The sequence below is a fragment of the Oratosquilla oratoria genome, chromosome 40 (genome assembly GCF_046742065.1).
Source record: "Oratosquilla oratoria isolate Oo_2021 chromosome 40, ASM4674206v1, whole genome shotgun sequence".
In the NCBI taxonomy this organism is placed as follows: domain Eukaryota; kingdom Metazoa; phylum Arthropoda; class Malacostraca; order Stomatopoda; family Squillidae; genus Oratosquilla; species Oratosquilla oratoria.
The window spans coordinates 735,001-752,500 of NC_134816.1; the positions used below are offsets into that span (position 1 = coordinate 735,001).

The 17,500-nt window shown below is 37.4% G+C and overlaps 1 protein-coding gene across 10 annotated transcripts in view; it reads left to right on the plus strand.

Annotated features, from left to right (window-relative positions):
- LOC143020615 (filamin-A-like) overlaps positions 1 to 17,500 on the plus strand; it is a 379,720-nt gene that overhangs the window by 200,654 nt on the left and 161,566 nt on the right. For 8 of the 10 annotated variants that reach the window (XM_076177057.1, XM_076177058.1, XM_076177059.1 and 5 more), the window contains 6 exons: positions 5,018 to 5,119; positions 8,120 to 8,293; positions 8,633 to 9,853; positions 10,682 to 10,921; positions 14,593 to 14,734; positions 15,649 to 15,728. In XM_076177057.1, the coding sequence (XP_076033172.1) occupies positions 5,018 to 5,119; positions 8,120 to 8,293; positions 8,633 to 9,853; positions 10,682 to 10,921; positions 14,593 to 14,734; positions 15,649 to 15,728 (1,959 nt within the window). The remainder of the gene's footprint in view (positions 1 to 5,017; positions 5,120 to 8,119; positions 8,294 to 8,632; positions 9,854 to 10,681; positions 10,922 to 14,592; positions 14,735 to 15,648; positions 15,729 to 17,500) is intronic. The other 2 variants (XM_076177066.1, XM_076177061.1) reach the window with 2 other exon arrangements.

Genomic DNA, 17,500 nt, shown 5'->3' on the forward strand with positions numbered 1-17,500 from the left:
TAAACAATAGTAATTTGTAGCCCATGAAATAGAGATTAGCTAAAGTACGCTGCAATATCCGAATTCATAAATTCTAGAGAGGTCCCACATAGAATGCAATTGAAAATGTCATATTTTTAAAGATGGAAATAGAAATTATATATATATATATATATATACATATATATATATATATATATATATATATATATATATATATATATATATATATTATATATATTATATATATTATATATATTATATATATATATATATATATATATATATATATATCGTATACTTGGGGCACAGGTTCTCCTTGATACACACTGAGTTAAACACCACAGCATTGTCACAATTATTTATCTTCTTCCTAATATTTTCAATTCTCCTCACTATAGTTCTGACTCTGGGAGGGTGATCGTAAACCAATTGTCCAAAGTTATCCATTTTAATAACACAATTTGACGTTTCGGCTTCAAGGAGTCATTCTAAAAATAATTCAACATAACACAGTAAAACAGGCACAGAAGAATTACATTTTTACGGACTGAACAAGGCGACGTCTTTCCATATACATGGAAAGGCTTACAATAGTGTTGTCCTGACCCTGGATGACGAACAACGTATTGAAGACATCGTCTTCAGAAATTGTAAACCGGTGAAAGACAGCCATGTCTTACGAATGATGATTTCTTTTTTTTTATAAGAACACCGCAATTGCTCCTTAGTGATGAAAAATGATATATCTGGCAAGTCTGGGACTTGCCAGCACGAGCATCAATCTTTCCTTGATAGAGCAACTATTGTTAACAACACTGAAGTAGTTACACAATGTAATGATGTTAGAGAGTTAGGATGCTAGAGACTATGTACATCAGGGAATGGGCTCCTACTATTAATATACAATATAATATGGTAACGGCCATTCCCTTATTCAATAGCTCACCAAGACATGTGAGAACTAATTCCACCAATAATGGGATTATGTCCACCCCTCTCACATTGTCTACTACCCCGACCCCCCTTCCCCTCCCTCTCCCCCTCCCCCTCCTCTGAGACGATCGGCCCGGGTCAGGTCAACACTATTGTAAGCCTTTCCATGTATATGGAGAGACGTCGCCTTGTTCAGTCCGTAAAAATTTAATTGTTCTGTGCCTGTTTTATTGTGTTGTGTTGAATTATTTTGAGAATGACTCCTTGAAGTCGAAACGTCAAATTGTGTTATTAAAATGGATAACTTTGGACAATTGGTTTACGATCACCCTCCCAGAGTCAGAACTATAGTGAGGAGAATTGAAAATATTAGAAAGAAGATAAATATATATATATATATACATATATGTATATATATGTATATATATAGACATATCTATCTATATATATATGTTTATATATATATATATATATTTATATTTATAATATTTTCAATGATGTGATTGCTTGCATATATATATATATATATATATATATATATATATATATATATGTGTGTGTGTGTGTGTGTGTGTGTGTGTGTGTGTGTGTGTGTGTGTGTGTGTGTGTGTGTGTGTGTGTGTGTGTGTTTGTGTGTGTGTGTGTGTATATATTCTCATTTTCATAATGATGAAAACAAAATAAGCATGAGTTCGCCTTTGAATGTATTTTTTACTTCAGTGACACGGTATGCTATTGTATATTAAAGGTAAGTATTTTGTCTCACGTTATATGCAAGTGATCCCTGATGTATATCGCTGGGACCTTTATATCCAAGATGACGACGGGAAATATTTCAAAGATTAATTTTTATAGTCCCTGTGAATTAATATGGATGCCAGGTTTATAGCTTAGAGAAGGGAAGTGAATGGATAATCGTTATCAATGTGGCAGTGCGCTCCCTGTAATGTGATGGATCCATTTTTTCCCCAGGTATTGGTCATCGCTTCCAGTTTTTGGAATCATATCTCATGTTTGGTTTTATACATTTCATGAAAATAAACGCTGTTAATGTGAAAGTTTTACAAAAAAATGTAACATTTCATCCATGATTACAAATAAAAACTAAGGAAATTGTGTTTATTTTCTGGTTTGAGTGCAGATAACGTAACATTTTCCTTATGCAAATCAGAATAATATTTTTGAAAATCAGAAGGAGGAGGATCTATTAAATTTGTGATTTTTCTTGTTGCAGGGACCTCCTTCTACTATAGCAGTGTAGCTAATATGAAAATCTTACCATCAACATATTAACTCGAAACCCTGAGAACTTAATTACTCATTCCCGACCCTTTCAGTCGAACTTCAAAACTGAAACAATCCTTGACCTCAGATTGACCCCCAAATCTATTATTAATATTTCCATAATAGAGTATGGCTTATCTAGAACATTATAACTGCATTCCTTTGAGGGAGCTGTCCACTTAGAGACAGCCGGATTACTAAACTGTTAACCTTTAGTATCAATAGATTTAGATGTACATATACACACGCACATCAACACACACACACACACACGTATGATGTATACATATATACAAGTATATATATACATATATATGTATATAATATATATATATATGTATATATATATATATATATATACACATATGTATGTATTTTCACATATGTGTTTGTGCTCATGTGCGTGCGTATATGTATATTGGGCTATTAGTTGTAAGACTCTTACATTACAGTCGATTAGTTAATTCATCAGCGTAGTCAGCTAACTGGAATGGCAAAACAGGAAACTAAGGTTCAATAAAACTAATGGCAAAATGAATGATCACATGATAATAATATTAATAACATGGTACACCTCTCGAGGATCCAACACATTACAGGGGAGAGCTGGGGCTCAAGGCTTTAATATCTAATCCTTTTCCCACCGCCTGTGACCTAAGGTCACAAACAAGAACAGTTGCACTGATCGGGGTGATGTTGATGAGAAACGGGAGTGCTGGCGAGGTACTAGAGGCAAGTTGTATCTATCAGATATTCTTCTAACATTTTTAAGGATATAAAAGGTTATGCATCTAATCCCATTAGTACTGTTATACATTATTTGAATCCTGGCAATACTGTTGCTGCTTAACTTGTGAACTGTACAAGAGATGTTGGAGTAGTGGGCAGGGCAATTGCATATGTTGAAAAGTTGTTGAATTATGTCCAACACAACAGCATAACCTGCATACTTCCACCATCAACAAAACTTTTAATTAAAAACAAACTTGTAAAACCTTTTAAATTGTTGTTTCATAAAAAGAAATAGAAAAATGTCAACCATGTCTATCCTCTTTACCTTACCAGCGTGTAGTCATGAAAGATCCTGGGATATCTAGTAGGAGTAATTACATAATCTAAATAACATCAAACTAACAGCGCTTCTCTAAAGAATTATTTTTACTAAGTAGATTACTGTATAGAAAGATATACTTAGTGCCCTTTAAGAAAAGCCATGTTTTAATAGTTAAGCTTGTTCGAGATTTTTCCTGTAACTGGATAATTATGAACAGAAGCTTTAATCCATCTCATCATCTTCACTTTTCAAATGTAACTATCGCTATTGATAATTCATCATGATTTTCTACATTTCACTTGTCATGCAATTAAAGTTATTTTTGTATGTAACACTATATCACTGTAACAATACAAATATGTTTAATTCTATATGTATAGTGTCATAGGGTGTCCCAGGTTTTTTCCGACTTCAACAATTTTCCTCACATACTCGCTCATCGCCCCATCTGCAAAGTGACATCTACCCTAGTGGCACAGACAACCAGCTGAGGAACATAAAACCAGCTGGAAACATCTCAAGAGGGACAACTAGCAGATACACCTACAAAGCCTTATATATTTTAGAGCTGAATATGACTAATATCTTTATTGTGAAGAGTAACCCAAATTATAACCAGATTTATGTGGTATGATGCATTATATATGTACTGTGCTCGACCATATACAGTATATATAGATATACATGCATGTGTATATATATATATATATATATATATATATATATTTATATATATTTTATATATATATATATATATATATATATATATATATATGTGTGTGTGTGTGTGTATGTATGTATAAATTATTAGAATAATATATGTATGCAGTTTCGAGCTGATGCAGTTTTAGTTAACATAGTTATTATAACCTGGTAAGCAATATCTGTGTTAATACTCAATAGTTTGATTAACTACAAAAAATAACATTATAAGTTTAAGTTATTAATATATTAATGGTTCCTAGAGGAATATATTTTTATTTACTTTACTGACCAAGCTACTGACCAAATACTACTGACACTTTTAGTTAAACTGCAACCATAATGGTAAGTGAGTACTGACTGCACGTTTATCTTTAATTTCAAAACTGTCTCTGTTGCCATTTGATCCCTCTTGTCTCTATTTTCTCATCTTCTTCACTTCTTATCCGTTTCTTCTCCGACGCATTTCATTCCTTTACCATTATCCACCACAATTGATACCCCAACTGCTTGCTGGATGTCCTCCATCCGTAACATCTTCCTCTCTCACCGTTTTCTCTTCTAACCGAACTCGTCCGATTCCTTGCTTACAACTTGTCCGAACTCCTACTCCTCTCCTTCCCGTTAACAAAAAACACAAACAGATCGACTGGGATTATCCAATTCCTTACAATTTTAACAAAGGACTAGAAAGTTTTAATTTACACCCCGGTCTTGATGTAGTGACACTTTAATCAACCGTTTTCTGTGATAAGAGATTGTGTTTCGTTTTCTGTTTTGAGAGAATTAAGAATTTCTAAACATTCGAAAATCTTTGATATTCAGAGGAAAAACATCTTTCCTTTTCCTATATATTAGAAATTTAATTAATTTCAGAGCTTGCAAATTGAGTCAATTGTCTTTACTATCATTTTGGATGATATTCCATCTGTTACGTGACCAGAGAGTGTCATTACATCCGGATATCCTACCTCTTATGTACCGCTGTTCCTTTGAACACCCCTACCCGTAACCGTACTAATCTGTACCTATCCGTCCATACATACACCTTCTGTCGTCTAGCGTGGCGGTACCGCAACAACAAACTCAACACCACCAACAGCACCACCACCACTACAACCACCACCAAGCATGGAACACGTCTTGCCTCTGCTGCTTCGACAGGTAGGTTGTGTACAGCGCCCGCAGGACCAAAGGGTTTTCGGATGGTCTAAAGGGTCATGGGTCTGCTTCTTCTGCTAGGTTGCCATAGGGCTCATACATAGATCCTAAAACAAATAACACTTGTTAACTTAGAATGATTTGTGATTTCCCACCATAGATTTAATCTTTTTTTTTTTACCTTCTTTTAATAAATACCAACACTTTCTGTGGAATATGTGTTTGTACTTATAAGATGCACAGAAATAGTGTTGCATTTTTCGTTAAATTTACAACTTTCACAGTTGAAGTAATTCTCATGCATAGACTTTGAAATGTGTTCTTTTAATGTGAGACTGTGTCTATATCACCAACTGTAAGTAGTGAGGAGGGATTAGTCGCCGATTTTCATGTTTCTTTATGTGATAGGGTGGGGAAATGTTTAATTAGATAGAAGGCTGCACCACCGGAAGGAGATGAGGTGGTTTAAAATTGGAGAGCAAGAAGATAATTATGTGTAATGTCTCTTTCGGAAGCACATCTCTCATAGGTACCCGTCGTTAGTTTCTAAATATTAGCAAATCTAATGTGAAAGTACAAGAATCGATTAATACATACATTTTCAAGTGATATATAATGTCACACTCCTTTCAGTACTTGAACTGTGCCGTTGACCTATTTCGGAATATTTTATTTTTCATATATCGAAGAAATATATGTTCACAATTTATTGCTGTAATGTCACAGATTACGCTCACCATTATGATGCATTTTACCCAGATTGAATGATAGCCGATCACAGCCAAAGAGAGAAGTTATAATCATTTTTATTCACTTTACTACTTTCCATTTTTTTCATGCCTTCCTTCTGTTGTTCTCTTTTAGTTCAATTCTCCTCTTCCATCAAGCCCATGAATATATTTATCTACTTATTTATTTAGTAATTCATTTATTAATAGAAAATTGATGAAATGTAAAAACGCATCGGCATCAATCTTAAGAAAAGCAGGAACTTAGTAGTGATCTTCTGAACGAAGTGTTCCTGCAAAGTAAACGTCGGAGATTATCCCCTGTCCGTCTCCAAAAATCCCATCAATACCCTTAGACTTTACCAAAAACTGCAGGCTGAGGGACAGACACTGGGTAATCTGTAGCTCCGGGTCTCTTCCTTTTTTACTGCATATGTATGCATGAATGTATGTATGTATGTATGTAGTTATATATGTATATATGTACGTATATATGTATGTATGTATCTATGTATGTATGCATGTGTATGTAGAGATCAATGACAAGTATGAGCCTGTGGTGACTCTATAATATGGACAGCGAAGCTACCCATTCATGAAACCCATTAATCCCTTTAAGTCCGTCATGAAGTGCAACCCTCAGGGGTTGACACTCAGCGTAAGGACTTGGCCGAAAATCTCTCTCAACCAACTTCAGCTTTATTTCTTTAACCTTTTCACACGTGGAGATCAATCAACTGGCACTTGTTCCCATCCCTGTATCATTTTCAGCCGGTGACATAGAAACAATCCAACAGTAATGCAACATAGAGAGCATTCTAATGTTTCTGCCTAGAGAGATCAGTGGAAAGTTTCAAGGGGCTGCGGGTTTTATACATGATGAAACTGGAGGCAACGATTGGTTGGTTGTATGTATTTATGTATGTAGAGATCAATGCATAAATGTACGTATAGAGTGTAAGTTTAACTTCTACATTGGATGAAAAATAAGTCTGGGATTGTTCTTTTTAATCTGCAAATACAAGCAACTCCAAAACATGGTGTATACAAGGTTTTGTCGCTTCGACTTGAACGACGGTAAGAGGTGTCGGATTAGGCTTGACCCGAGATGCGTCGAATGTTTAGTTTGCTTGGGCGTCGACTGGAAGAGTTGGCGGCTTGGGTCACTCAATGGTTTTTCCCTCGGGAGATCCGTGAAGACGGTGGAAGTCGTCGGAGTACCCTTTCGTAGCATATGTGTGCGTGCGCGCGTGTGCACACTAGGCATCGAAGGGGGATAACAGACACGCTGAATATCGAAGATGATAACAGCGAAAGGAGATGATAACATTGTATGTATGTATGTATGTATGTATGTATGTAAGTATGTATGTATGTGTACAGATCATGAGAGAATTAGAGAATTAAAGTATGTTAGTCTTCTTTACTGTGCCAGACATCTTTCTGCTCTACAAATACAACGTAAGCTCCGTTCAAACATCGGAGGGTTGCCAGAATTTTTTTTTGTACATTATTCATAGGGTTGCCAAAACATGAATATTTAAAAGGTTGGTCGCTTCGGATAGGCGACGCTACGAGAGGCGCTGGATTAGTTTTGCTGGTTCTGTTGTATGTCGAGAACGTGAGATCCTTTGACCTGCACCACTTACTTGTTTGTCTAAAAGGCGCGAGATCCGTTCTGCAAAGGTGTTAAGGCGTTGGCTGGACAGCCGGCGGTTCTGATTGCTGTTCAGGCCCGGATACAATTGACAATGTCCCTTGGGAGGAGAATACGGAACAATAGAGGATATCTTTAGAGTTGCCCTGAGACGTCCAAGTTCATTCTCGTAGCATATGCGTGTGTGCGTGCGTGTGGACGCTAGGCATCGAAGGGAGATGGTAACATATGTATGTTTGTATGTATGTACGCATGTATGTATGTATGTATATGTGTGTGTGTGTGCGCGTATAGATGGATGAATGGATTGATGGGTGGATGAATGGGTAAAGTGTTTGTATGTGTATGCATCCTTCTACTCCATAACTGGTCGCCAGCCAATCTTCTCTTCTTCTAATATCTTTTCTGTAACTGGTATCCTTTTTCTCATACAGCTTCCATGCTCAACCTGTAAATCCTCCAAAGTCGCTCTACGTTCCCTTTGAACTCGTAATATTGATATTTATACATTGTATATTCATACGTGCTTATGGAAAAGAAAATGCTCTTCGATGTATTTTGTAGGCCCTGTATTCACTGTGACATGTTTCTTGTTTAACTCCACCTAATTTCCTGCAGACGAAGGTTCCGAAGTGGGTGAGGAATCTCTTCGCGTCTCCTCCGAGCAAGCGGCGGGTTTACTCCGGAGTGAAGAGCATCAACAACGGCACCATCAAATGAACATGTCTTCCAACATCGTCACTTCCAACATCACTACAACTATCAAAAGACTCGAGGAATCTCACCTCTCGGGTATGGTTTATTGTAACAAGAATGATTATAACAATAGTGAATATTGTCTCGAGTTTCAACGACTGGGAGCCCAAAGCTTCACGGTGATTAGCAATGGACCTTGCCTCCCCCATGTATCTATGGGAAGAAGCGTTGTATCATTGTGTATATTGCATTAGTTTAGGCATTTCTCTAAGTTATTACCTCATAGGAATAGGAAAGGTGGGGGGCAAGTGGGTATTCTCATGTGATAAAGAGTAGGAAAGGTATTAAAGTTTGAGATGATAAAGTAAAATGGGGGTAACCTAGTGTCTTGAATTAAAAAGAAAATCACTGCTTATCGTGGTCATTTTTACTCAGATTCAACAGAACATTTGGTGGTTTCCGGGACACCGTCAGGATCCCTAGAGAGAATCCGAGGAAGTTCCCCGTACGATCGTCCACCAGCATCGTCGCCATCGCCGACTCAGGGGCGCCACTTGGACGACAGCCCGCGCGGCATCATCACCACGACCGCCATCTCCCACGGCCAAGAGCGAGAGGATAGAGGTTGGGTTCGGCACCGAGGCGATGGCGACTCCTATCTAACCCACCGGGACATAAACAGACATGACACAAGAGACGCAATAAAAGATATGAACAAAAGCACTTACCGGGATAAACAACAAAGAGATATGTATGAGGCCTCGTACCGGGGGGATAAACAGCAGAAAGACCAGTACGAGAGCACGTATAGCTCTAGTCACCGGGACACTACGTACAGGGATGTACATAAAGATGTACAAGAAAATTTTTATAGAGATACACAGGAAAGTAAGTACAGAGAAGTGTACAGGGATTCCAGAAGCTTACCCAAGTCAAAAAGCGGCCCCAGTAGTACCACTACCACAATAGTTAAGGACACAAACATTACTAAGGTTCTTAAAGACGATCACCCAACCTACAAAGAAACTTATGTACACAGCAAGGACACCTACAGGGATAAGTACACAAACAGAGACACGCACACAAACAGAGATAAACACATAAGCAAGAATAAACACACAAACAGAAAGATGTACAGTAGTAGAGAGGATTTGTTGGACAGGGACGCGTACATGGAAAGGGATATGTACACAGAGAGGGACACGTATATAGAGAGAGATGAGTATGCAGAGGAGAAGGACACGTACACGGAGAGGGACACATACGCAAACAGAGACACGTACAAAAGCAAGGATAAACACACCAACAAGGACACGTATATTAGTAGGGACTCCCCATCTCCCCGAGAAGTCGCTACACAAGGTCAAGGCCAACACAAAGAAAGACAAACACAGCGAGAAAGGTACTCCTATAGTATATACACTCCCCATATCGATCATGTGGAGTCATACTCTTCCTCCCGGGAGCCCAAAGTAAAAATCCATAAAGTTCACAGAGAAGTTGTTACCTCCTCCTCCTACTCCCCTCCTCATGACTCCCATGGGAGTCACTCTGCTCTCTACAACTCTGAGACTTACTCCTCTGACACGTATACTCCTCAGCGGCGCGAACATGTTACGTATACGACACATGTTGACTCTGACACGGAAGATGCATGTAAGAGCCTAATACACTTACTTGTGAAATAGTCATGTGCATTTTGTGAATATCGAGTATAAAGTAGGTTCTTGTTTTCTTTGTATGATGAACCCATTTCAAACAGGGGCTTTAGTATCTAATTGGCTTGTACTTAATTGGTATGTATTTCATTGGTTTGTTTCTAACTCCGGGTATCAGAAGTTATTTCTAACCGTAAATAACCAAAATTCACAAAATTCTAACGTTCGGGAAAAGTTGCGGCACCAATAACATTGACTAGCAATCAACAACGTCATCTTCAGTTCGATTAATTAACTAATGACACAGTCTTGTTGTAACTAATTCATTACTCACCAACCCAACTAGGCCATTTCCTCTTAGTATCTGTTGTCTATCTTGTACCAAATTCTCATCCATTTTTGTTAAACCCATCTGAAGAATCACCTATCATATCATGTCACTTCTATCACTGAAATCTATAGACGTTTGAATATGAAAGTGAAGATATATACACCTGTGTCTCGCATTTTGATATTCAAGAATCTATGAATTACAGTGACAAAAGTAAAACTGAGGGAGAAAACAGACTAGTATATTTACTTCATATTCCACTGATTCATCGCAGGATCAAATTGAAAATGAAAACTATCAGAAGGTCACAGAAATTCCGATTTAGATATATATAGCTGCCCCTCCGCCCTTTTCATCTTAATTGTCATATTTTCTTATTTAACTAAATATCTATTCTGATTCATCACATCTTCTTGTCCATCTATTTCACTCTAATTCTATTCTATTCAACTTGATCTTTATTGTAATCCCACACATTCTCTTCTCATCTACCAGACGTTACCTCGACCTCTGTGGACGTGACAGACGCCGTCAACCACCGGTTCCAGAGTAACGTCCACACGACGACTTCGACCGCTGGGACTACCTCGACCGCATCGGGTAACCGTGTCGACGCCTCGAGGGTGAACGTGAGCGGTCCTGGAGTGCGACTTGTCCCCGTGGCTTCTGACGCCTTCTTCAGTATCGAGGCCCCCTACCATCTTCGTCAGGAGGATGTGGTTGTCACGATAACAGGTAAGCTTGGACCGGTTGGAAAGATTCAGAAATACTTCGTCAGCTTTTATTAAGATATCTTGTAACGTGTATGTTGAACATAATTATTATGCATTAGAAAACATAGTTTCAACTATCTATATAGTTAAGCACGACAAAAACAGTCATCCTCTACAATTTCATTGGATCATACTTATCAGTCCCTTTCATTTTATAAGAATTCTATATCTAGTTCTACTACAAGTAAATTCTTTTTATATTGTTAACTTTTTTTTCATTTGACTGGGTACTGTCTTGGCCTTCTTATTCATGTGTCTGTGAGAGTAAACTATCATACTTCTTTAACATTCTCTGATTACTCTAGAATATTTTAATTATTGTGGACTATACAATTTTTCAGTCTGACGATTATGAGGTAAAAATCGTTTATTTCAACAACCTCTGATTACCGTAGATCTTTTTAGGTCGTATAATGGCTACTTCCCATGACAAGCTGTCTTTCTTCCTGTTTTGTCTTTGATGGTGGACTAACTTAAATTCTTTTGAGCTTAACAAAACAACCACTTTGACTTGTATTCAGGTCTCAATAGATAATCCAAAATAGTAATTTTTTCTTAGTGGACGTATGAATCTTAAAAAAATCACGTTATGAATATTTTTTCTATTATTTTTGTGGTTTTCTATAGTATGCTTGCTGGCGAAACGGGTTAGAGCGAAGGCCAAGATGACGGCCGTTCGAACCCTGCCGCCAGTGAGTTGGACCAAGGACATGGTTCATTAAATTCCACAATACAAAATCCTCTGTAAGGGGCACCATCCTAGCCTCCTGATAAGGAAAGTTTCTGACGTAAAACTGAATGATGTAGAGAACCAAATATTCTTTTAACATGAAATCAGTAAATCAATCCAAGCGGATATATATATGTATATATATATATATATATATATATATATATATATATATATATATATATATATATATATATTCTAAATCCAATAGTTAAACAGACCATTGAAGAAATAAATTAGATATTAAGCGTACATTTCTTCATACATTACTTAAAGATACTATTGCTTAGTCCCACTGAAAATTACAATGTCAAGTTTGTGATAAGATTAACTTCAAATATATGAACAAACTTTAAAAAATATATATATTTGAAATATTTCGTTCAAGAATGCAATTAAGATATGGAATTCCAGCTTCTTAATAACAATTTATTATACTTATCATTACCCTTTTCCATTCCGTTTCTCTGCCAAAGAGGTTACATGGCAGTTGAATAAGAGTAATGTTTCTTTTAGTACGGAAGGGGTTATTTCACCAATTATAATAAACATTTTTGGTTAAACATTATGATCAATCATTGATGTTTAACTTCATAGAAACTTCTTTTTGTTCTAAATTTTTCATTAAACCTAATTTATCTCTTTCCGTTTCTTCCCTTCTCTCATGTCTCCTATCTTTCCTCCTTGCTCGCCATCGTTTCGTCTTGTCCTATTTCTTTGGCTTCTTTTCTGTCTTCCTCGTTCTCCTCTTCATGCACAGAAATTGAATATTTTTGGCGACTGTCCTAAAACCCAAACCGCACGACCTCCCACCAAGACGACTCTTCAGTCTAGATGACCTCGACTTCCCACTACAACCTCCTATGATCTTCTGAGACCTCCTCCGACCCACAGCATCTGGCCCTAACCATTTTGACCTTGTTGGGATAGTGTTTTACCTTGCATGCCTCCTGACCTACGAAGCTCTTGACTTCACCGAAAACATCGGGACCAAACTTCTTCACATGGCTTCAGTGAAGACCATTAGAGACTTTCTTGGACTCCTTTTTTTTCATTGGCTTTAATGATCAATTTAAGCTGGAAATACAATGATGTACAACATATCGGAATGGTTTTAAGAATAAAATTCCCCTGGAAATTGTCAGATTACAATTAGTATCTCGTCACCTATGAGTTCCTTCCCAACTACACATCCATAAAATGATTGTTACCATTTCCTGTCAATGCATACGCCGAGGGTAAGTTAGTTTTATTTCTTTTGCCTAGTTTGATGTACAAATGTGGACAACCAAACCAGACCCATAAGATAGTGGAACTATGCAAATGTCTCGTTTGTTGTTGAGTAGTTAATACTTACCTTTAGAGAGTAACTATCGTATAATAATGAAACAACAACAATAGTTTTGGTGTAACATGGGTCAAATTCGAGTGTCCTCAAAAGTACACAAATAAGTTTGCACGATTCTTCTACTTGTAACATAAATGAATGCGGTTTTCGTTGTGGGGCACATGGAAATCTACAGGGAAGTTGAATGAAGAACTGGTTCTGGAATATTCTAAAGGCCTGGACTTTGTTCTGCCTTGGGTTTTATGTTATTTTCGTCTGCATTTCTTGCACCTGGTCAAACCTTATCTGCTACATTCATTTTACATCAAAAACATCCCCAAAATTACGAACAGGTATCTATCATTCATTCTTTATGTCATGAAATGTATCTAAAATATCACGAAATTAATATTTTTTCAATTTTTGACAAGGATCAAACATAAAACAGTTTAGTAACTTATGACAAATTTTTAAAAAGATAAATTTATTTCAACATTCATGGAAATTGTTGTATACGTAGATTCTCAAAATATATGTCCATTATGAAGAAGACATATTACAAAGTTTAGATAAAGAATCAATCATAAGATAATACTATGATGCCGATGCGAAAACAAACTATTTATATCTGTACATCAATAGGGTCTAATGACATAGAAACACACACACAAGCGCGTGCACACACACACACACACACACACACACACACACACACACACACACACACACACACACACACACACACACACACACACACACACACACACACACACACACACACACACACACACACACACACACACACACACACACACACGCACACACACAGACTCGGTGGCGCGGTTGGTAGAGTCCCTGACTGTCTCTGCGGCGGTCCGGGTTCGAATCCTGCCCAGGGCTGAAATAATATCAGTACCGCTGCGCTTCGAGTCGTTACTCCAACTCTCGTGGGCGGGGAATTGGGTGTGTGTGTGCGTGTAAGGTCACAGCATTACCCATAGATCGGTCATACGAGCTCTGAGCTCTCTTTCGAGTATGAAACAGCTGTCGATCACGAGTCCAGCACGTGATCCAAAGACCAAGGTGAATCACATACAAGCATACATACATCTTATATATACCCTTCAAATGATCATGAATACAGATATCAATGATAAGTTTGATGTATTGCATTATATCAGTCGACATCGGTATTTTAGATTAGAGCTTATGCTGTTCTTTGTACAGACTGTTCTAATTCCGCTTTTTTGTATAATTGTGGTGTATGTGTGAAACGTTTTCTCGCATATGTATTCACACAGAGAAATATAATAACTACATATTCAGATAACAATCTTTATAATCAATGACACGTTCTGCGATGAATGACACATTCAGTGATAGATACCATAATTGAATGATGAATTATTTACCAACTCAAAAGTACACTTATTCTTGTGACCTCTCCCATTCACACCTATGCACCTGCACACACCCGCACGGGAGGGTCAACATGTGTGAAAACAAAGCATATTGAAACTCCACCTCGACATTACCTACATATCCCCCTCAAATCGAGAGTGTCTTGTTCCTCAAGGGCCGGGCAAGCGTGGAGTAGGTTCGAGTGTGATGCCAGGAGATGACGGTGAACTCATCGTGTCCTTCAAACCAACTATGGTGGGGGAGTACCTCGTTGATGTGTTGGCCGGCCACGACCGTGTTCCTGGGAGTCCCTTCAGGTAAGTTGGCATGTTACTGTCATTATTATCATCATTATTTTTTCTTTTTCTTTGAGGGGATATTTCTTAGTGCCGCATTTTAACCCCTCTAAGTCATGTAAAACTGTAGGAAAATTATTGTTGTAAAGGACATTACCTTGCCGAGTACATACATACATATACCAAAGGCTTTTTCCCCCCTTATAAGGGAGGTAGCCCCCCCCCCCAAAAGGCATAAAAAACACTCCCACTCATTCCACCCCTGTCACACTCCGCTCCTCTTCACCCTCTTCCCTCCCTCTTATCTTGGCACCTCCTGGATGACGGGTCATCCCTGCACCTTGTCCACTGTCCTGGGTCAGAAGCAGTGTCGCCGAGTAAACTAATTAAAGTTATTTCAATTCGTTCACCAAGATGATTCCCACTTAGTTGAATTAAATTGTCAGGCACCAATGGAATAAGATACAAAAAGAGTGATATAGCACCGGAGATTAAATGTGAACATTTCACTCAATTTTGTTTTGATTTATTTATACTTAGTACTCTACCGGTTTTAATTTCAACAACCGTTAATTTTATTCAATATTGGGGACGTTACCATGACAAGTAATTTGTATTCATTCATTTATTCAACCAATTTTGACAGGATGGAACTTACATATATTACTTGATTTTGTAGCCATATACTAATTTGAACATCCAAACTTAACTCATGGTATATCAGAAATATGCAAATATATTTTTCGGTGTTTCTGAACATATATTTTTTTTCATTTTTTCTAAGAGAACTGTTGCATATAGAACTATATTGAAATATCCGGCAACGAAAAATATAGTCACATAATTCTGATATATCGTGGTCAGGCTTGAGTGTACGCAGTAGTAGTTACGAACTGTATACTAATACATCTTCATTCTTCGTGATGATTCTCCAGGTGCTACGTGTACGACTCCCAGGAAATCCGCGTCGGTCGTATCCCCAACGGAGTCGTCGGGCGTCCGGTCGAGTTTGAGAGTGAGTAACTTTTTATGTTAATTAGTTAATGGATTTATTGGTTAACCTACTTATATATTTATTTATGTGACAACTTGATATTTCTCTAACCTCAATAAAATCATCCGATGTTTCCCCAAATAAAATAAATGAAGTAGCCTACTAGGTATTAGAGAAAGGTATTCCTCTCAGTAATATTGTCTAGCAGCAGCTAGGACAAATATAAAACATTCCTCCACCCCCAGCCTTTCAGCCTATGAAAAGTGAATGCATATGAGCTGCACAAAAGGATCCTGAATATATAAAAACACAGAGCTTTAAAGTGACAGTCTTAATTCATGCCAACACTCAATGTCATCTTGTGAAGGGTCGAGTGTTAGGTTAGACAAATCCAAGATCAGAATTTGAGTCTTCAAAATAAGTCATGGTTAGATGCAATGCTTCTTGCCATTTTACAGAATAAAAGGCATCAGATTAATTTCCTTCCACATATCACTTCCCACCACCCATCTCCCTCACACAATATTTCTTTTGTCAGATGGAGAATGATTGTGGCATCAATCGCAAACCTCAGTTCAAAGTTCTAAAGTTATATATATATATATATATATATATATTTATATATATATGTATATATATGTATATATATATGTATATATATATATATATATATATATATATATATATATATATATATATTTGTATATTTCGGCAGCAGGTTTTCCTGTAGACAGGTTTCATTGAAGAAAATAGCAATTGATGCATTGATGATCTTCTTGTGTAGAGTTTCAATACGTCTAACTATAGACTTGGCTTCAGGAGGTAAGTTTGCTATCGCAGGTCCAAAGGACATGATTCAAACTCAGAAGGGAGAAGAGTAGCGTTTTACTGGAGCTTGACGTTTCGTACACTATGTACATTTTCAAAAGCAATGACAATATAATATAATAATAATAATTAAGGATAGGTAAGTAAGAAGTGTGGGAGCAAGGGGGGGGGAGGGGTGATAGATGAAGGTAAAGTATTTAAAGTGAAGGAAGTGTGAGTTTGAAAGTGTGGGGCGGACCCACTTGCATGGTTTATAAGTATATATAAGGTCATCCTATCTATGCTCAGTCAAAAAAATGTCCTTATCTATCTAATAATAAATATTTGGTGTGAAGGAAGGACTTATTTCTGTTGTGCATTTTGTGTTAATTTTAAGTTTAGAACAGTTATTTATGATATGATTATTGATATGCGTTAATAGAAGTCCTTCCTTCATTGTATGCATAATAATAAATTTACAGGAGTTGGGAGCAGGTGTGATTCTATATTTGGCTTTGTGCCTAGCAATGACAAAAGGTGAATACATAGACTTATATAGTAAAGGAGAGGATCATAGTGAACATAAAGAGAACCAATAGGAAATTGTGGTGTGAGGGAACCTATGGCAGAACAGAACGCCGTAAATAGCTCAGCCAATCAGAGGCTTGGAACGATGCGTCAGGGAGTAGAGGTCATCAGTCGCGTATTAGGCTTCGGGCGAAGCACATCTCTCCTGGCGGACGGTATGACCATGAACTCCTGTGACTGAAGGTTCATGGTGGGCATGTTGGCTTGAATGAGGAGGGCTTCGAGGATCTGTAGTCGTCTTGTATCTTGAGCCTGTCCTATGATTTTAGTGTTTTCAGCCATTGTCTGTCTGGTAAGAATAGTGTTGTGGTGAGATTCTGTGTGTGTCTTAGGTGTACCATTTTGTAAGTGTAATGTAATTCTTTTAGAGAGTTTAGTAGTGCAGTATCCTATGTATG